Raw genomic sequence first — 20,834 nt, forward strand, 5'->3', positions numbered from 1 at the left:
TAGACTTTGACTTTTGATATTCTCCTGGGCTCGCCAGTGCAGCGGGATGCACTCTTACGGTGCTGGGCAACAGTAGCAAGCTGCAGCTTCAGATGGGTCACCAGGTCCTGAGAGTAAACAACTCAGTCTGTAGTGTGCTGCGCTGCCTTGATGCGCTCTGATATCCATAGGTTAGATGAGCTAAGTACATCTGACTTAACAAAAATTTCAACTTAGGAGGTTTATAGATCTCTCACTCCTCTCAAACCAGGGAGTACCTGCACCCTTTGCTCCGCCGATGGCCACCCATGTAGCCGTATGCTTGCAGGTCTGTTTCTGATGATGCCTCTAACAGCGCCCTGTTACTCTCATTATGGTGTACTTTGAAGCTGGACAGTGTCCCTTCTACCTTCGTTCTCTATTACTGTTACTATTGATTATTCTGGGTCTTTTACCTCTGCATAAACATTTCCCGTTCAATTTGTTGATACAAAATAACAACTGGGACTTTAAGATTGCATTGATTCTGTGTGTAAGTTGAAAGTTGGAAGCAACACTTTAAAAACTTCATTATAAATAATGTTGCAAAAAAGGTAACAATGCAACAATATTATGTGTTCTATGGGCAAGAGTGGTCTGTCTCTCCAGCTAGTTAGTGCTCCTTTAGTTACTTTGGTTGAGTTTCCGTTTTCCTCACAGACAATGGATGCTTCTCTCGGTTTACAGTCAAGCACTTGTATTGCATTTTCACCTCGGGTGCCTCCTGTCTATCCATGTAGAAAAACTGACTGTATTAATCTTGTATGCTGCAACCCTTGATTCCAGGAAGGCCTGATCCTGTCAGTTCTGTATTCCTTCTTGCAGAGAAAATAATGCTTTCTGCAAACAAAGTTGTTTTTTTTTTGTTTGTTTTTTTTTGGTTTCTTCATTCCCGATCTATCTGCCATCTATTTCCTTTTCCTGCCTTTCTGAAGTAACTGTGACTTCTGGACATTGTTGAAAAGCAGCTGTGAATGTGAATGTTTGTGGATACTCCTTATCAAGGTAGAAAATTCCCCTTCTTTTCTAGGTGTGTATATGTTTAATGATAGAATCAGAGGATTTTTCTTCAACTTGTTAATATGATAGATTATATTTATTGATTTTTCAAGACAATTTTTTTGAGTTTGATTTTTGACCAAGATTCCTAAAGATAATTTTAGACACCGAGTAAAGAAACTTACTTTGAAATAAAATAGTTAATAGTGACTGTCATATAAAGTTTATGAAGTTACAACAAAAAGGCTTTAAAGTATATATATTTCAATTATTGTTATTATTATTATTATTTGGACAAAGCATGAGGTGACCCTGCTGATCTATAACTTGCTGTGTAGTCAAGAGTGATTTTGAACTAATGATCCTCCTGCCTCAGCCTTCTGAGTGCTGGGATTACAAGTGTCTCCATACATTCAGTTTTAGGCAGTGCTGGAACTGAACCCAAGGCTTTGGCAGGCCAAACAAGCACTCTATGTACTGAGCACTGAGTACACTGAGCACTATACATGCTGAGCACTCTGCACACTGAGCACTATGCATGCTTAGCACTCTGCACACTGAGCACTCTGCACACTGAGCACTCTACATGCTGAGCACTATGCATGCTTAGCACTCTACACACTGAGCACTCTGCAGAGTTGCATTCCTGTCGTTTGTATATTTTAAAATTTTCATGTAAGACCATGTCTTATCATATACCTCAGGCTAGACTTGTGCTCATTATCCTGCTTCCGTGTTCTGAGAACTGGGTTACACACATGTGCCACCATGTCTGGCTCATTATTCAGTGGTCTAAGTCTTCCTAAAATTAGTAGGAAAGTGGTTAACAGTTTTGAGTGTTAGAACCCGCTTAAATTGCCTTTTCTCAACGCGCCTGCATTGTTTTCTAGCTAGAGTGTACTAGCGTAGACTAGAAGCCGAAGTCCGGCACAGACTAACCCTCTCCACCATCTCTTCTGTAGCCTTCATGCCTCCAGCTTTGAGTTGGCGGATTCCAGGCCTATCTCCGGCACCCGTCTCAGTCCCCTCGAGCTGGTGAGTACCTTCTGTCACCACCGCCGTTAGGACATGAACTTGGCCGCAAATACTAGGAGTCAGCACTTGTGTCCCTAAGGATATTATCATGTAGACCCGAGTGTACTAAGAATTTAATGTGACTGCGATGCCTTTACATTTTTAAATATAATGCTTAATATCTAATGAAATGCCCCTGTAGTGTACCGTAATTTTGTAGCAAAGAAGAACTAAAGTCATTTGCTAGACAATATTTCATATTTTTGTTGTTTAAAAAGTTGTTATTTTATCTTAATAATTATCTATAACAAAATTGTATATTTATATTTTAAATATATATGTACTTTATATAGCTATACACACATGTGTGGGTACTTTAAAAATGTAAATTATACATATAAATGTATATATATTTTAAGAAAGGGAGAGAGAGAGATGGAGACCAAAAAACCAAAAAGAAGTCACTAAAAATAGTGTCTTTTTATTCCCCTATTCTTCATTGTCCTTGGCCCTGCGGGTTTCTTATGGCGCTTCCTAGACGGCTTCGTCAGCTGCTCTTAGGGAGAACTTCCCAAGAAGACTCCAGTGGTTTGTGCTTCTGCCGCCATTCACCAGGCGCACCCCTCCTCCTGCCCTACCGCTGCTCTCACACAGATGCACTGTGCGTTTGCTTAGTCCAGCTTTCTTGGATGATGGTTGTATCAATCATTCACAGCTGACCCTTGAGTCAATAAGGGCTAATAAGCTGACCTTGAGCTAATAGTTAATAAGTTAACTGATGATACTCGCTTCATCTCGCCTGTATCAGTTTGTGCTTCCTTCTTGATATCAGCTACCTTGTGTCTTTAGTTTTGGATTCGTTCTATTTCAACCTCAAACTGCCCCCCACTCATCCAAATCATCTTTTTGTGTTTGGGGACATGGGCATCATATCAAGTCATCTCAGTGGGAGAGCTCTCCAGATGTGCTGTCTCATCCCTTGCTCTCAGTGCCTGGTCCTGCTCTCCAGATGTGCTGTCTCCTCCCCAGCTCTCAGTGCCTGGTCCTGCTCGCCAGATGTGCTGTCTTTTCCCCAGCTCTTGGTGCCTGGTCCTGCTCTCCAGATGTGCTGTCTCCTCCCTCGCTCTAGGTACCTGGTCCTGCTCTCCAGATGTGCTGTCTCCTCCCTCGCTCTAGGTGCCTGGCACTGCTCTCCTTCACCATCATCCTGGGAGGCACCTCCTCCCTCTGCAGGAGCTCTCTTGTCTCCTGCATCCCTTCTCTGTGGTGTGAGCCCTGCTCTGGGCCAAGCATTTTTCCCATAGAAAGGGTGTGTGGGGAGTAAATGACACAACACTCGATTCCTGGTTTTCTTTTTTGAAAATTGGTAGGATTTTCCTCCTTGTCCCTGGTTTTTCTGATTTGCTTTTTATTGCTATGATAAAGCCCTGCTTAGGGAAGAAAGGGTTTATTTAGCTTACAAGTTATGTCATCAGAGGAAGCCAAGGCAGGAACCTGGAAGCAGGAACTGAAGCAGAGAGCCTGAGGAATGATGCTCGCCGGCTTGCTTGCTCTCTATGGCCTCGTCCAGCTCTCTCTCTCTCTCTCTCTCTCTCTCTCTCTCTCTCTCTCTCTCTCTCTCTCTCTCCCTCTCCCTCTCCCCCCTCGCGCTCTCTCTCTCTCTCTCTCTCTCTCTCTCTCTCTCTCTCTCTCTCTCTCTCTCTCTCTTTCCCTGTTGTGGGCAGGCTTGTGGTTGATCTCTGTCCACCCAAGGCAAGTGCTCTGGGGTGAATCCGTAGCTGTGCTCTGTGTGCCCAGGCCTCATGCTGCTGTGTGGCTGGTAGTTTATAACCCACTTACTGGGTTCTTTTCATTTCTGTTTTCCTATATTTAATTTCCAAAAGCTCACTTCCCACAACCTTTAATTTGTATTTTTAGGTAGTATTCTGTTGTTTCATGGGTGTAGAACTTTAGATATAATTTGGTGGTTTTCAACTCGGCTCTCCCTGTATAGCCCCTGCAGTAGGTCTAGTTTGTTTTGGTCTCTGGCTTTCATGTTAGAGACCCTTCTGGGACCTGGTACTGGGTTTTTGGCATATGACTAGAATTGGGTCTACAAGCGGTATTAGCCAACCCTGCCACTAAGGCAGTCTGGCTGGGTCATGTTGTTGATTAGGGCCCAGCTCTTCGCCAGGCTCTGTCCGAGATGGCAAAGTCTGGTTGTTGACGCTCAGAGGCCAGCGGAGAAAGAAGGTAGGGACTCTCAGCATTTAGTACGTCAATCCTCAGTTAATAGTCGTGCCAGTGGGGCGTGGCAGTCCAGTGGGGCGTGGCAGTCCAGTGGGGCGTGGCAGTCCAGTGGGGCGTGGCAGTCCAGTCCTGGAATCCCAGCGGGAGGTTTCTAAGTTCATACCAGCACACACATAGCACACTGGAGACTAGCCTGTTCGACATAGACAGTGCTTCAAAAACACATAAATAAGAAAGGAAAACTCAGTTTATAGTAAGTTCCTGATACTTATCAATCAGGGCCTCTTTTAGAGGACCCTTACTTACTGACCCAGTTGGAGAGGCCGAGTTTTACCCTCTCTAGACAGTAAGCCTGCCTCCTGAATGCTTGACAGCATTGGGAGAGGGTGTTACAGAAAACCTCAACCAATCCCGTCTTTCAGGCGCCTTTCCCACAGACCTCTGCCAGCGTCTTAGACTTTCATGGAGATGGGGCCTTGGTCAAATTGCTTCTCAGTTTCTATCACTGTGTGTGTGTGTGTGTGTGTGTGTGTGCGCGCGCGCGAGCGCATGTGTGCATGCGTGTCTGCTTGTGGGTGTATTTGTGTTGATGGACTGTTAGAAAGGAAGGTGCAGCCATCGTGATGCTTCATACATAGAGATGCGCGTGGGTGCGCATCTGGTGAGAATCCTAGGCAGTCTCCTTTCTGTGAACTGACGCCACAGCTCAGAAAACACATCATACCTCCACTCTATCACCAGCCTGTCTCCCAGTGGCCCCAGTTGTCTCCAAATCTTTTTTAAATACAAATTGGAATATCCGTGAGGAAGATCATAGTTTCCTTATGTTGCAGAGGATAAAATAGGAACTCAGAAATTATTTGCCAGCTGCTGTTGACACATGACTCTGATGCCTGCGGTCTTGGAAGGCAGTTGGACATATTACTGCTGACTTGGAGAAGTCACTCAACTGGGGTATGCTTGCTCCTAAATGTCTCTTGAACATGGTACTTTTGACACGGGCACCATCGCAGGGCTCCAGGATGAAGGGACTAGATGAGATTGGTTCTGTCTCTGCTCTGGGTCTGTGAGACCCATTTCTCTTTTTCAGAATGCTTGAGTATGATGTTCAAAGGAAAAATAGTCTAAGAAATTTTATATGAAGGCTGTTTTCAGCTTAAACGGTAACGAAAATTTGAAGTTGCCAGTCAGAACGTCCTGAAATGACCTTGCGCTCCCGGCCCTCCGCCTCCTTTCTTTGCGTCACTGCGCCCTTTCAGAAGGACATTTGCCTGTAGTAACCACTCGGTGACAAGGACAGGAGGACGTTGAGAACCAGAGTGGCAGGAGACAGCATGGGGAGGAAGAAACTCCCGGCGAGAGGGGGAGGAGGAAGGGGAGCACCCCATGGCAAAGGAGCATCTTTGCTGAAAGTATCTGGAAAGAATGAAACAACCCCCTTCTGGGTTTGGAGACTTTCTCAAACGCTCTGCCGTTTAATGCTTCTTTAAAAAAGTACCCAGCAGTCGGTGAGGAGAGACCCGAGAAGCCTGCTGCTTGAGCTCCTGCACTGACCACATCACCAAAGCTCCTGAACCCTCTATTTCTTCTCTCCTGGCTGGCCTATGCCCCCACCATACCCTCCAGAAAGCCAGGGGATGCTCAGAATCGAAACAGCCCGGGCTCTGGGAATGACCTAAGCCGGCATTGTTGGGCCGGGATGCCCAGGCTTTGGCACTGACCCGACTGGCTCGGGAGGGTTCCCGTCAGCACCTGTAATCTTCTAGGACAGGGAAAACACTATAATTTGTTGCAGCTTCCATTAATGGTCACACCTGCCAGCTGTGTTGAAACCTGGCTCCATCTTTCTCCTGGCTCAGCAGCTCCCTTCTTCTGCAGCAGCTCTGGGGAAACTGGGGGGAATTTCTTCCTCTTCTTATTCTTCTCCAGTCAATGGCTTTCCAGTTTGCACACACAGAAGTAACTCCTCGTTCAGTGGATCGAACAAAGCCAGCGGAGGCATGATCGTATGAAAAACGGTGCCCCGAACATCATCACCATCGTAGCCAGTGTCCTACCTCCTAAACGTACAAAGCCCAGTCATTTCAGCTCTAAGTATTCTTAATCAGCTTTGTATTGACACAGAGAAAAGGCAGACATCGTGGAAGCGCAGCTAATACACTTTACACTAATTAGCCCTCAGCAGCCAGACATCTAAAGGATGGAGCAGACACTGCTAACACCATCAAAGGCAGTGCATGGCCAGGAACCCCAGCCACTGCCCTCACCCTCAGGGCAGCACCATGCTGACTTCTACAGCATAGATGACTTTGTCTTCAGTATTTGACAAGAACCAAGGTCCATGTGTTGGGCGAGCGAAAAAAAACTTAAATGTATTTAAAAAGACAGGACTCCAGTGTGCCCTGGGAAAGAGACAATCCAGGACAGGGAACGTGCGGTGGGTATGTCACACAGTCTTTCTCTTTCACCTCTTCTGAAATGCACAGTAACGTTATAGTCACGGTCACAGTGTGTCGAGTGACAGGAGAGTCCCAGGAACCTGTGGGGAAAGTTACAGGGGCAAAAATGCACCGAAGTCATCACATCTCAAAGAAGATTGGGGACTGAGGGAAAGAATTGCTTTCTAATTTTCAAAGGTCTTATAGTGTGTATGCATACGTGTGTGTGTGAGTGTGCGTGTGTTCGTGCCTTACAAGTTCCATCATGAAAAACTTTCTGAAGTGGGATCTCACCGACCCTTTCCTGTCTTCATGTAAGGGAGGGCAGACCCTGCCTTCTGTCTGGGGATCTGAGAAGTCAGGGCAGAAGTTGGTCTGGAAGATGAGGCTAGGGTGAGTGATGGCCAGCCAGAACCCTTAGATGCTCTGCTGACTGTGTCTCCTGTAGCTCTTGGGTTTGTGTGTAGGGTAGGTTCCTGCTGAGTCACAGCTGAACAAACTCAGAGGTAATGGCCTCCCAGTTGACAGCCAGGGAAGACAGCCTGTTCCCTGACTGGCCTTGTCCACTATGCTGAATATCTTATTCACCCTTCTTCCCTGCCTTTAAAATAGTTCCTTTTCCTGAAATCATTTGACTCATTTTTGCTTTGTTCTGGTTTGTAAACCAATTCTGGATGCAAAGGGACAAGAGGAAATAGGAAACATTTTAATGAATATCATCATTTTGATTTTGTTTTATTTCATTTGGTTGCTTTTCAAGACAGGGTTTCACTGTGTAGCCCTGACTGTCCTAGAACTCACTCACTTTGTAGATCAGGCTGGCCTCAAATTCACAGAGATCTGCCTGCCTCTGCCTCCTGAGTGCTGGTATTAAAGGTGAGTACCCCCACTGCCCCGCTTTATGTTGAAATACATTCTTAGCAGAACTCATACAGATGCCTATGCTCTGTAACAGTGGGTACTTGCGATGATATGTGACCTCAACCATCCTCACCCCCAAATTATCTGATAGGGATTTCCCACTGGGTTTTTCAAAGATTTGCTGATTAACTTCTTGGGTAGAAGTTTTTCTTTCATGTCTTGCAGAAGTGACTGAGCGCTCCCCCTCCAGTGTGTCTGGCTGGGGTTTAGAGGCCCTTGCTGCTGCATGGCTGCTCTTCCTAGGCAGATAGCATTGGAAGCAGGGTCAACAGGGCGACCAGGTCACGCTGACACTGGGAGCTTCCGGCTTTAGATGGAAACCACAGACCTGTGGGGGTTTGCCCGCAGGGAGATGTGACTGTCAGAGCTCGATAAAAACATATCTTAAAGATATTTAAAAAGAGGCAGACTGGGGGGAGGGATGCATGCCTGTAAACCCAGCACTTGGCCCATGGAGCAGAAGGAAAATTTGTGAAATGCTGTCTCGGAAAAAAAAAATAATAGGGCACAGAAGAGCTGGGAAGATGGGCAAATGCATAGAACGCTGCTGCACGAGTGTGAAGATGTGTGTCCTAACCTCTAGCCCCATGTAAAGCCAGGCTTGCTAACCCCTGCTGTAGCCCCAGTACTGTGGGGCAGATCTCCAGGGCTTGCTCAACAGCCAGCCTAGCCCAATTGAGCTCGAGCATCAGTAAGAGTCCCTGTCTCAAAAAAATAATGTGGAGAACTGAGTGAGTGTAGACAGAAGTTTATGTCCCACCCAGCCCCATTGACATACAGCTCCAAAGAAACACACAGAAGCTTATATTAATGATAAATTGTTTGGCCTGTTAGCTCAGGCTTATTACTAACTAGTTCTTACTACTAAAATTCGCCCATAATTCTTGTCTATGTCTAGACACATGGCTTGGTGCCTTGTCTCAGTAAGGCATTTGTATCTTACTTCCTCTGTATCTAGCTTGTGACTATATCTGGCTTGTGACTCTGTCTTGCCTCTTACCAGAATTCTCTTAGTCTTAATCCCTGCCTATACTTCCTGCCTGGCTACTGGCCAATCAGCATTTTATTAAACTAATATGAGTGACAAATCTTTACAGTGTATGAGAGCATTATCCCACAGCAACTGAGGAAGACATCTTGAGATCGACCTCTTGCCTCCTTGTGTCCTCACATGGGTGAATGTCCTCATGCACACACATGTGCTCACACACGCACGCACACGCACACACACACACACACACACACACACACACACGGGGACAAGCAAAAACTCCTTAAAGGGGTTGGAATTTTGACAATACTGCTGATTTTCTGGAGGGTATCTGCATTAGAATTCTTGAGACATAAAAGGAAGCATTTTTATATAAGAAGTATAATATAAATTTTCTATGCTTTGTCATTCTTTCAAATGAATAAAAAATTAGGTATTCTTACAACATGCTTTTGTGGAGTCCATGCAGTGTTCAGTGCTTATAGTACACATCAGTGCCCAGTAAATGCCAATAAATGTTTTTCTTTTCTTTTTTGTTTTGTTTTGTTTTATTTTATAAAAAGTGTATTTCTCTGTAGCTCAGGCTGGCCCCAAACTTGAATCCTCGTGCCGCAGTGTCCCAAGTGCTCAGTAACAGAGCTGAGTTTCCACATGTACTCTAACAAGCATTTTCTGAACTAAACTGCGCACAACACTGTTGTGGGATCTCTGCACATTGCTCTAAGATACATTCGCTGTGATTGGTGTAAGAAAAGCTGAACAGCCAATAGGTAGGCAGGAGGTATAGGTGATTTCCAGGAGAGAGAAGAAGAGGAGGAGAATCTAGGCTCACAGGAGATACCGGGGGATGTGGAGAGGAAACAAGAGGTGCAAGATAGAAGAGAGAACACTATGTGATAGAACATAGATTAATATAAATGGGTTAATTTAAGTTGTAAGAGCTAGTTAGGAACAAGCCTAAGCTATAGGCCAAACTTTTGTAATTAATAAGTCTCTGTGTTGTTATTTGGGAGATGGCTGGCAGGACAGAAAAAGATTCGTTGCACAACATATTGCAAAGCATGCTGAATGCATTATATTTACCATTACAGTCTCTTGCACAGATGGCTGTTTGCTAGAACAGGTAACTTGGATTTTATAAATCAAATATGTTAAGTTGTGTAGCATTACAGCCTAGGATACACTGGTAAAACCAAAAAGTGTATGTGTGTGTATTTATATGTGTGTATCTGTGTATGAGTGAGTGTATCTGTATGTATATGTCTGTTTATATGTGTGTACATATGTTTGTGCATGTCTGCATGTATGTGTGCGTATGCACTGTGTGAATGTGTGTGTATGTATGTTTATGTACATATGTATATGTAAGTCCAAGTGTGTGTATGTGTGCGTGTATATGTGTGTGTTTGTGTACATGTGATGTTTAGTAAGATGGGCCAATGAGATGGTAAACCCAGAGGCTACAGTGCAGTCAAGCACCGGCTAGCAGAGGCAGGGTCAGCTCCAGGGTGGCGATGGTAAGTCTTATGTGAGACACAGGGACTCATGCCAGTGTTCAAAACTCTCTTTGCAGAAGCCCAGAGCTCCAGCATCTCCCACCACAGAGGAGGATGCCCGCCTCTCCTTCCCTAAACCTCCACCGGACCCCGCCAAGATAAGAAGAATAAGCGGTGCGCGGGCACGCTTCTACAGGGCTGCGTCCCAGGGAACGCTCCTGCCCGACAGATCCCATGCTGCCGCCCACTGTAAGCTGTGTGACGTCCTGCAGGCTCAGACAGGCATCCTGCTGGAGTTTGCACAGAAAAGCTATTTTTTATATAGTTTTCCCTGCCCCTAGATTCATACATAAACTTAGACTTTGTTAATATTGGCCACATAGTAGCTAAGAAAATGATTTATGTATTTCTCTCCAGTGATGTGTAAAGAATATCTAAATTCACCACTTTGAAACACAAACATTACTCTCGTAAGAAGAGAATATTAGAGTAGGTGTTTTCAGATGAATGGCTCACAGAGAAAAAAAGAAATAATTTTTAGGTTAGAGTTTTTATTTTATTTTGGTTTGGGGTTTCAAGACAGAGTTTCTCTGTGTAGCTTTGGAGCCTGTCCTAGAATTCGTTCTGTAAACCAGGCTGGCCTTACAGAGATCCTCCTGCCTCTGCCTCTGAAGGACTAGGATTACAGACATGCACCACCTCCATCTGGCCTAGGGTAGAGTTTTTAAAAGGTTGTTCATTTCATTAGAAATTAATGAGAATTGGGCACTGAAGTGGCTCAGAGGGTAAAAGTCCCTCCCACCTAGCCTGTCAACCTGGGTCTGATCCCCGGAACCCAAGTGGTGGCAGGAGAGAACCGACTCCCCATGGTTGTCCTCTGACCTCCACACCTGTGCCCTGACCCCCTGAGTGTGTGCACACACCGTAAATACATCAAAATATACACAAAAAGAAACAGTTCAGAGAAACGAGTGAGGATTGTGCGTCTCGTGCTGCTTGCCAGCGCCGGCTGTAATTGCTTTCTGATCCTTGTGGAGGTGTGGACTTGAGTTGAATGGGACTTTTGTTCTTGCTGTGCCAGCGCTGGCAGTGTGCCTAGACCGGCAGTGGAGGACAAAGATGCCACCGTGTAAGGAGTGTAGCAGGTGGATCAGACTCGCCCCAGGCACACTGCAGGCTCCCAAGGGCAGGGATGGGAGGAAGGATTGGTGGGATGGCAAGAAACCTGGTGGATAACCCTAACGCTGAAAGAAACAAGTAGAACAGAAGTAATGAGAGCCCTCAGGATCTGCAGGATGCAGGCCAAGGACTGGGTCAAAAGATGCCAGCTGTTGAGTGAGTGTAGTCTGCTGTAAGCTGTTTCTTACTGCCCGTGCTCAAAAGGGTGGAGAGCTGAGCTGTTTCATCCTAAGCTGATTAAACCGGGCCTTCCTCACTAGGGACCCATGAAGAGGGGTTGGACCACCATGACCCAGGTGGTCAAAAGCATCCATCTGGGCTACACACTTCCATCTGAGCATCCTACTTGTTTGGATTGGAGTCTTTTCTTTTCACTGCCAACATGTAGATGGTAGCAGGATGGAGGAGGAGGAGCCAGGTTTATGTCTTCCTGTAAAAACAAAAAAAAAAAAAAACCAGATCTGGAGGGTCTATGTCTTCCGTAGGAGAATGGTTGGAGCTCAGTGGTGTCGAGATAGCCTGGGATAAGATCAGCAGGTCCCATGTGCCCCCGGCTCATGTCAGATCTTTCCCCACTGGTGGTGGTTATAGAGGGAGAGGTAAAATCTATGAGGAAGGGTGGGGGGCGGGCATCATACCAGGGTGCCATAACCAAGTACATCATGTATTTGGCAGCTTGATGTCCCCCTTTGTCTCTGTTCTGAGACAGTCACTCAGTCTGTTACTGCTTGAGCTTCTTACGGAGTGCAGTGTACCAATCTAGGCCAGCAAGACCTGTCCTCAGAGCATCCTCAGTTAGGGATGGTAGAGGAATGATGTTAGAACAAAGGAGTGAGACCGAGTGGTCCTCCCAGACTGCGAGGAGGATAAAGAGCATAGCAGGGTAGGGAGTGGCTGCACTTTCTTCAGCTCGGGGGCCGTGTGAAGGGGCCTTGAATGGCACTGAGGCAGCCATGAGCAAGCTGTGGTCAGAGCGTCCATGGTGAAAGGACAGGCAGACAGAGAGACCCTATCCGGGGGTGAGCTCAGGAGCAGAAGGTGGTCAGCCATGGGGAAGGTGGGGGAGCTGGGGCTGGAGGGCCCTGAAGATCCTGGGAATGAGGACAGTGGCCCTGACTTGATTTTGCCAGCCGTAAATGGTCAGGACAACAATCAGGACAGTGACAACATGGCCTCTGGTCTTAGTTGAGCAGCACATGTCAGCTGTAATTGCATGAGAGCATCAACTGGGTGGGGAACTTCAGGCTAAAGTATAGAAATGATCCCCAAAATATAGTCTTCCTGGGCGCACGTCCCGTCATCCTGCTTCTTGGGTCCAGGGTCAGGTCGTCAGACCAGGAGGGATGGGTAACAGCAAAAGGAAATGCCTTGCCAAGATGAGAAGGGTCTCGCGCGTTCGGGGTGTCTTCCAAATGAACATGTCTGTACTTGAGTTCACTGCTCCCGTCTTCCTGCTGGTGTGAAGGGGACCAGGGAGAGAAGCCTTCCATTGTCCTTGTCCTCAGTGCTTCCCCTCCCTGATTCCTGCCCTGCCCTGCTGTGCATCCCAGGCCCTGGCTTGAAGGCCACAGTGGCCCAGTTCCTTGCTGGAAGCCAGCGCCTCCCAACACACTCCAGTGGGTCGTCCTTCCAGCTCTTTACCCGTTCTGTTTGGCCGCAGCCCATATCTTTGACTTCTGTATCTACGCTCAGGAAATAATGACAATAAGAAGCCATTGTCATTTAAAAGCACATATCAATTTTTAAAAATGAACTGGAACTGCCCCAGCCTGGAATCCCTGTCATTTATGCAGGAGCAATATTCTCTATTGTCTAGAAAAGGTGCTTTGTAGGGCCATCAGAGCCTGGAGACCTGGGGTGTGCTTTTCCCTGGGTGTGAAGTCTTTCGTAGCTGACACCCCATGGGTGGAGCTTGGGTGTGATGACTTAGAATTCTTGGGTTGAGCCTAGGGAAGGGACAGAGTCTTATGTGGTCACCTTCTTCATAGGTACATTTAGTGTAGAAGGCAGGTTTGACTCTAGAAGTGGTGAACAATAGCTGACTCCTCCCATCCCCCACCCCACTTACCCAAACCAGAGGCCCCGGGGCAGACGCCTCTGTATCTCAGTCCCTGTTATATTTTCCATCACCAAGCCCATGGGCAGAGTCTGTATCCTCCTTTTCTGCCACTCCCAAAGCCTTTTCCACCTCTTGCCTCACCCCTGCCTCTCTCCCTTTAGATTTGTCCTCAGACCTTCAGGGGTTTGCAGGATTTCAACACAAGACCTTGGGAAGTGTCAGCAGGGCACGGAGATGCGGAGATGCCAAGATCCTCGTGACTGATGCTGCCAGCAGACACCCTAACCCTTTAAGCCCGAGGACCCTGAGACATGTGCAGAGTCCGTGTCCAATTGAGCATTAAGGGGCTCGGAAGGGAACACACCAGATAGCATCATCCCTGGTTCAAATCCTCTGTGCCTCCAAGAACGATGATCACACTGAGTTCCAGAAAATTCCAGAGGATGCTGATGGCAAAGCCTTAATTGCTGATCCGTGGAAATGTTCCAGAGTTCAGGCAAGTCAGGGAGGCGCTGCGCATCCTGCCGCTGTGCTTTCTAGAGTGGGGAGAGAGCTATTCTGGACAGGACAGAAAGCCACAAGTGGTCCATTCAGTCTGTGTTCCTCCACTTGACCTGGCCGTGGAACCTCTCAAGAACTCAGCTGGGCAAATACTAGCTGTTCTAGAAGGCAGAAACCCTTTTTCATAAAGACCTGGACAGTAAATATTTTAGGTCCTGATGGTTCATTCTATCTCCGTCCAGTATATTCAACTCTGCCACTATAGTGTGGAAGTAGCCATTGCTGATTTATGACTACTGATTTTCATACCTTAATACATCATTCACTTGGTTTTCCCCACACACCCAGCCCACCCCACCCATCCAAAATTATAAAATACCATCTTTATTTAGCAAGGTATTGTAATACACGAGACAAAGCATATTTCCTGGCCTCTGCCTAAGGGGCTGGAGTCCCAGTTCCTTTGTAAGCACAGCTGTTATGATATGGCTGTGCCTAATACATCCCAGGCCCTTCCTTGCCTGTCCCCCTGCATCCTAGGAGCTACGAACCTCCAAGCCTGTCCACCAGCAACCCACGTCTCTCTGCTAGGCCAGGCCCGCTCAGAGTTCCACAGCTTCCCTAAGCAGTATTGCCAGTGGCAGCAAGTCAAGTGTTCAGGTACCCCTTCCAGCCCCAACAGTGTACCCCAGAATGTGCCATTGTATTATTTGCTGGGCTCAGTGCAAAAGACAAATTAGGAGAACTTTGTTTAAAAATCAACAGTTTCAAGGTACCAACAGCAGAACACTGAACGAGCAAGGCGCCCACCTGCCTACAGCTCCTACGTGCCGGAAGCTGGCCTCAACTCTGGGCTTTTCTCCCTCTCCTTTGTAAAAAGGCTGTTTGCTTCCTGTTGCCCCTTCTGGATGCTTCTGACACCACATGTCCTCTCTGCGTTTTTCCCAGATCGATTCTTCCTCTGTCACCTTGCTACCGGTCTTAGAACTGCATTTTTAGCAACACCTCTGCCTCGCTGCCGCCTCTACTAGATCAAGCAGCTTCAGCGCGCTTTGCTGTGTTGTGTGTGGTCTGTAAGACGTGAGACGTGTCTGAGAAGGAGCTGTTGCTGTGTCACCGCACTGAAGGGAGGTTTCTGTCCCCTCTCGAAGTTTGCCCATGGTCCACAGTGGACCTCTCCTGGTGTCACACATGTGTCTAGGAGACACTGAGAATCAATGTGTATGCTAAGGAGTTCTGTTTGTTTTCCCTATTTGGGTTTGTTTGCTTGATTTTTAAAATATATGTATACACATATATTATTTTATTTTTATGGATTTTTTTCTATGTGCCTCCTATCACCGGAGCTCAGATATGAGTGTTCGGTCCCCTGGAACTGGAGTTGCAGAGAAGTGTGAGCCCCATGTGTGTGCTGGAAATCAAACCCAGGTCCTCTGGAAGAGCAGTCAGTGCTCATAGCCACTGAGCCGTCTCTCCAGTCCTGCTTGTTTGTTTTCTGAGACAGGGTCATGTATTATAGTTCAGGCTGTCCTCAAACCCCATACATAGACCAGGCTAGCCTTGAACTTTCAGCAATCCTCCTGCCTCTGCCTCCTGAGTGCTAAGATGATTTGTGTACGCCTTAGTGACTGGCTGTGCTCGGCTTCTGGCTTCCCATCAAGAGTCTTAGCGAGTGTCAGGCCAGCTCTGCTTTGGGAACAATGTTCAGTGTGTCATTGTGAGGGCAGAAAGGCGCGGCTCCTCCGCCTGCAATACTGTTGTGGTCTCCTCTGGAAGATCAATGACCGCAGGTCACGTGGGCAGCACCTGCCACATAGTGTTCCTTCGTAGGTATGTTAGTGAGTGAAGAAAATGCAGGAGCCAGAGTGAGAAACTGAAGTGGTTTATAATCTAAACCGTGTGCCTGGTAAACTGGAAGCACAGCTGGTTAAGGTGGTGTGGTAGATAGGCGCAGGCCAGAGGATGGGCTCTTGGCTTCCGGGAGTAGCACTACCCTCGAGTTCTGAGTGAGCCAACACCATACGCGTCACAGTACTAGGCCCTATCAATTCATACTTACCCTGTGCCTGATATGGAGGTGGCTGGAGAAGGTGGGAGAATTGAGAGAGATGAGCACCACTCAGCAGATGCTCAGGTGGTTGCCCTTGAACCCAGCCCGATGGACTTGAAGTCAAAGCCCCGAGTCAGGCAGCTGTAGCTGGTGACCTGGAGGCTCCATTCTGGCTCTGATGCCCATGGGTCACTTAACATCAGTTTTCAGGTCTTCATTTCCTCGTTTCAACCAACCTTTGCCGCTCCTATGACTTCCAATGGCGATGTTGGAAAGCAGGGGCAGGTGGAGAGGGGCTTCGATCATCATTCACTTGCCTTGTCTGCTGATTTCTGAGTAAGTACAGAAAAACTCGGTAGTGTTTTCCTACATGAAGCTCGCTTCTTCCCAACCCTCACCCACGCAGGGAGATTTATCCTCGCCTCCCTTTTGACATGGACTCGGCTGGGGCAGGTGGATGACAAGCTACTCCTGACGTCTGGTTGCTGATAGGGAAGTTATGTTTTTGGTATAAGATTCTGTGTTCCTAAGCTCAGCATGTGTTCCGTCTCGGAGGTGGGCTGAGATTTTGCTAGCCTATCTGCCCTTCTTCAGGATGCCTTCTCAGTGGGTCATGTTTGCACCGCCCTGGGACCTGGGACCCTAGGACCCTGAGGCTGGCCCTCCTCCTCCAGGGCCTGTCTACAGTTCTTCCACCACCCTGGACATTCCCATGCCTCCAAGCCCCTGCACAAGCTGGTCACCCTGCTCCAAACACTCATGGGTGTTCTCTCATGGGTGAGGGTGTTTGCCTTCCTTCCCTAATGCTCTCCAGCCCCCATTAAAGCTGCTTTCGGTCTCCTTCTCGGTCCCCTTCGGTCATTTCCACTTATCTTTTGCTTGTCGCTTGCCCTTATTAAACACACTGTGCACTCTGTGACTGTGTGCTCCATATAAAAAGGCCCAAGTGAGTCCTGTGAATAAAGAAGCCTCCACCGCTGATGTACCGCTTGCCTTGGTACTCTATTAATTATATTAGTGTTTTTGTTGTTTGGTTGTTTGCTTGGTTTTATTTGGTTTTTCGAGATAGGGTTTTTCTTTGTAACAGCCCTGGCTGTATTTTGGGTTTTATTGACACTAAATCTCTTGTAAGCTAGGCTGGCCTAGAACTTACTATATTGTACAGGCTGGCTTTGGACTTCTTAACTTCTTCCCTCTCCCTCCCGATTGGCTGAGATTACAGGTGTCTAGGAGTCCTTCGTGGGATGCGTAGTTCATAAACTTAAGTGCCTGTGTTTTCTTTCAAGTAGACGTCAAGCCAGTGGAGTTAATATCCTGTTCATATCTTATCCACAGAAACGATGGTGCCAAGACTAAAATTGTAATAGGGTATTTATTATGTTCAGAGAGCTCTTGCCAGACTTGATTACAAGTCATAGTAACTTTTATACAAATCCATAGACTACAAAAAAAAAAAAAAAGCATTAGAAGGCAGCAATTCCTGAAGTAAGAAATGTGCTGAGAAAACATCTCCTTGCTATTTCAGCAGAGACCACGGAGGAATCCAAGGAGACTGTTACCACGGGGATGTCTAAGGCAAAAATAAATGGGACCTATTTAATGGCGTCACATTCTACGGGCCATTTAGAGAGTCATCCAGTCCGACTTACTTATGACCAAGGTTTCAGAGAAACCAAAGAGCAAGAAGCATTCGAGGAACCATGTCCACCGTCTCATCTCCAAAGCCGAGGGTCAGTATTCTCTGCTGTGGGTTTTGGGGGAAGGGTAGCTGTTGTCAGTCAACTGACTCTGTCTGGTGCAGACTGATTTGTTCCAGCCCTCTTCTATAGGCGTGGTTTTTAGTTAATGCATGATAGGAGTGGGCTTTATCTCCTCATGGTTGAATAGGGTTGGCTCTCCCTTATTCCCAGTTCATCCTTGAAACCCTGCTATGTGTAGCAGCCAGGATGCTGCACCCTAGGGCTGTCAGATGAAGGTGAAGTTGGATGGTTTCAGCTAGGCCCCGAATGAAAGATGAGTAAGGAAGGTTTCTGTCTCTGTAGTATTTGGGGTTCTTTCTGGGCCTGGGGTCCCCCTGACCACCTTTTGCTTTAGTCCACTGCCGTAATTCCACAAGAGTGGGCACTTGTGTTACTCTCCAGTAGAAACTTGGTTTAAATATATTTATTGTGCTAACTAGTGGCTAACACAGGAACACCCCGAGGCATGGGTTTGCCCCTCATACCTGAATGGTGGGGAGTGGATTTTATGTATCATTCTTACATAGGGCTTCCCAGAAGCTCTTTCCTACCACACTGAGGGGTAGTGGAGGGAGAAGCCTCGTGTGGGCTTCATGCTCATTCCTACCATGGCGATTTACTAAAACCTTAGGTCTAGAGGCCGGAGGAGCAGAGAGAACAGAGGACAGGCTGTGTCCCAGCCATGGTCAGTACTGATGCTAAGATAAGCGGGCTTACTCAGTTAAAGATCCCCCCCTTTTTTTTCTAGAACTTTCCATTGGGTCATCATGGACAGATGCCCAGTTCAAATTTGTTTAACAAGATTAAATTCCACTGGCCATTTTAGGCCCCGAGTCCTTGTTCTTCTCATTTTAGATTCTGGATCTGATGCCGGCTCTTCCACACGGACCACCCCACCCCCACCCCCAAAGTGGCCACTGGCAGCTTGTTAGTGTAGCTGAGCTGACCTCGTCAGCTGACACAGCCTAAAGAGTGTCGCACAGAGAATTACAGAAGGCAACCTAGAGGTCCTTGTGATGTTGCTTGGCGTTCAGGACATCTTTCAAATTAGGGGAAAGATGACATATCGCCGTAAGTGGAAGAGAACAACTTCAAATTAGGACTCTGGGAGCCGATCAGGAGGCATCAAACGGGCCCTTGCAGGCAGGCAGTTCCTTTCCCAGTGGTGAGTGCCCTGCAGGCTGTGGAACTCTGTGTCACCCGGGCAGGAGAAGCAGCAGGGCTTGTGCCCCACAGGAAGAGAGCGTCTCTCCCCCGCACCCATCCTTACAGTAATGCAAATTGACTAGAGACAGGCAGACAAGAGCGAAGCCATTTGTTTGTTTATTGCCATGAAACTTCAAATGTTGTGAAACAATCAGACTCGCCAGGGTTCACTGTGCCTTGTCTTTCTGGAACAGCAGGGGCATTTTAGTGACATACTTTATCCCACAAACAGCAAAGGACAAAGCCATTAGGGACCTGGGCAGGCCCTTCCTCCTTTCTGTTCAAAATGCCCAGGCGCTGGCAGCATCACTAATCATCCTCCCTTTGTCTCATGGGATGGAGGTATGGAGTGTGGAGTTTGCCTGAATCAGCCTCTGCCTCCATCCGGCACTGGGTGGAATTTTCTGAAGAAATGCCAACAGAAAAGTTTATATAGTGGGGTGAAAGCAAACGAGAAAATGGAAACTCTTAGCAATTCTCTCATTAATTACGCTTGTGAATCAGCCCGGGACATTCAATAATTGTTTCTTGTAAACATTTGAGTGACTGTAATTCCAAGAAACGGCCTCCACTGAGCAGTGGAGTATTCCCATGTTTGCCGGGTGCGTCCTCTCCTCAGTTAGCACGGTTTTTGTTTTGTTTTGATCCTAATCCTGAGACTGTAACGTAGAAAAATGAAGAGTCTCGTCAGTGAGATGAGCTGGCACGAACTGGTAGACAGGGGTGGGGGGTGGAGAGTGGGCAGGGAGGGGGGGGGGGGGGGGGGGGGAGGGGGGAGTGGAGGAGTGGGGGGGGAGTAGGGCGAGGGGGAGGGGGTAGCTGGGGGCTGGCGATGAGTGTGGGCTGAGGGGCAATGTGAGCTCATGGAAGGACCTAGCAGAGGATGACTTGCTGGCTCCCCACTTGGGGTCCTCCAAGCTTCTCCGGTTCAGGCGAGGAAAGAACCGTTCATTTCAGCAAACTTGCATTGATTTGTGTGCTGTTAATTTAAAATATGGATAATTCAGACTTTCGGGATGCCCTGGAGTTTAACTTTATACTTATTATGGGGTGGGGGAGTACCCCATTTGCTCAGGAAGGTAGCATCAGAAAGGAAGTGACGACACACTCAGGAGTCTGTCGTCGTCACCTGTGTGCGCCAGTTGCTACAGCCTGCAAGTGCCCCTTAGACAGTCTGTGGAGGTGTAGAGGGCTGTTCTCGCCCACACTCCATGGTCTCCTGCTCTGTCACCGCAGGGATTGAGCTCAGGAGAGCTGGCGTTTGTAAAAGTGTGTTGCCTGTCTCCACCCATCCATCCGTCCACCCACCTATGGGTGCAGCCATGAGCCCCTTTGTGTAACGCATAAGTACTTAAGTGTGTAAGTGTGTTCCAGTCAGTGCGGTTTAGGAACAAGGGCAGCTACATGGGTGTCACACCCTGGGTGGTGGATGGCTGTGACCAGTGCTGGCTGTCACTGGGAGCCAGGTTCCAGGGTCTCTCCATGACTCGATTTAGCTGTACATCCTTGGCAAGTCACCCGACACGCCCAAGGGCTCTGTTTTGTATTTATGGTGGAAATGACTGCCCCATCCTCCCTTCTCCTTCAGGCCTCCGCTGCAGGCTGTGGGATGGTGACTAAGGCTTGAAAGCCTTACTTGTAAGATGTCAAGGGCCTTTGGTGTGGTGGGAATGCAGCAAACACTGCTCTTAGGGAAGTAGAAGCAGGAGGCCCGGGAGCATGGCTAGTCTCCCTTGTCTGTCAAGCTGGAGGTCATCCCAGGCCATTTTAAACCCTGTCTCCAAAAGCAGTGAAAGGGAGAAAGAACAAAGGAAGGGAAAGAGAAAGAAATAAAAGGAAGGAAGGAGAGGTGCCTGGTTAAAACAAACAAAGCATGCAAAAAAAAAAAAAAAGTAACAGCAGCAAAGATTTAAAATGTCAGTGAAGCAATAATGGACCCAACCCCGAACTATTAAACATGGACTTCAGCTTCCCTACGGGGAACTAGCCTGCTT

The 20,834-nt window shown here is 47.5% G+C and overlaps 1 protein-coding gene across 2 annotated transcripts in view; it reads left to right on the forward strand.

Annotated features, from left to right (window-relative positions):
* Armc2 (armadillo repeat containing 2) overlaps positions 1-20,834 on the forward strand; it is a 97,391-nt gene that overhangs the window by 8,212 nt on the left and 68,345 nt on the right. For both annotated transcript variants that reach the window (XM_050120568.1, XM_050120569.1), the window contains exons 3-5: positions 1,980-2,052; positions 10,184-10,355; positions 17,421-17,625. In XM_050120568.1, the coding sequence (XP_049976525.1) occupies positions 1,980-2,052; positions 10,184-10,355; positions 17,421-17,625 (450 nt within the window). The remainder of the gene's footprint in view (positions 1-1,979; positions 2,053-10,183; positions 10,356-17,420; positions 17,626-20,834) is intronic.

The sequence above is a fragment of the Alexandromys fortis genome, unplaced genomic scaffold (assembly GCF_014885135.2).
Source record: "Alexandromys fortis isolate MF-2015 unplaced genomic scaffold, M_Fortis_MF-2015_v1.1 scaffold_175, whole genome shotgun sequence".
In the NCBI taxonomy this organism is placed as follows: Eukaryota; Metazoa; Chordata; class Mammalia; order Rodentia; family Cricetidae; genus Alexandromys; species Alexandromys fortis.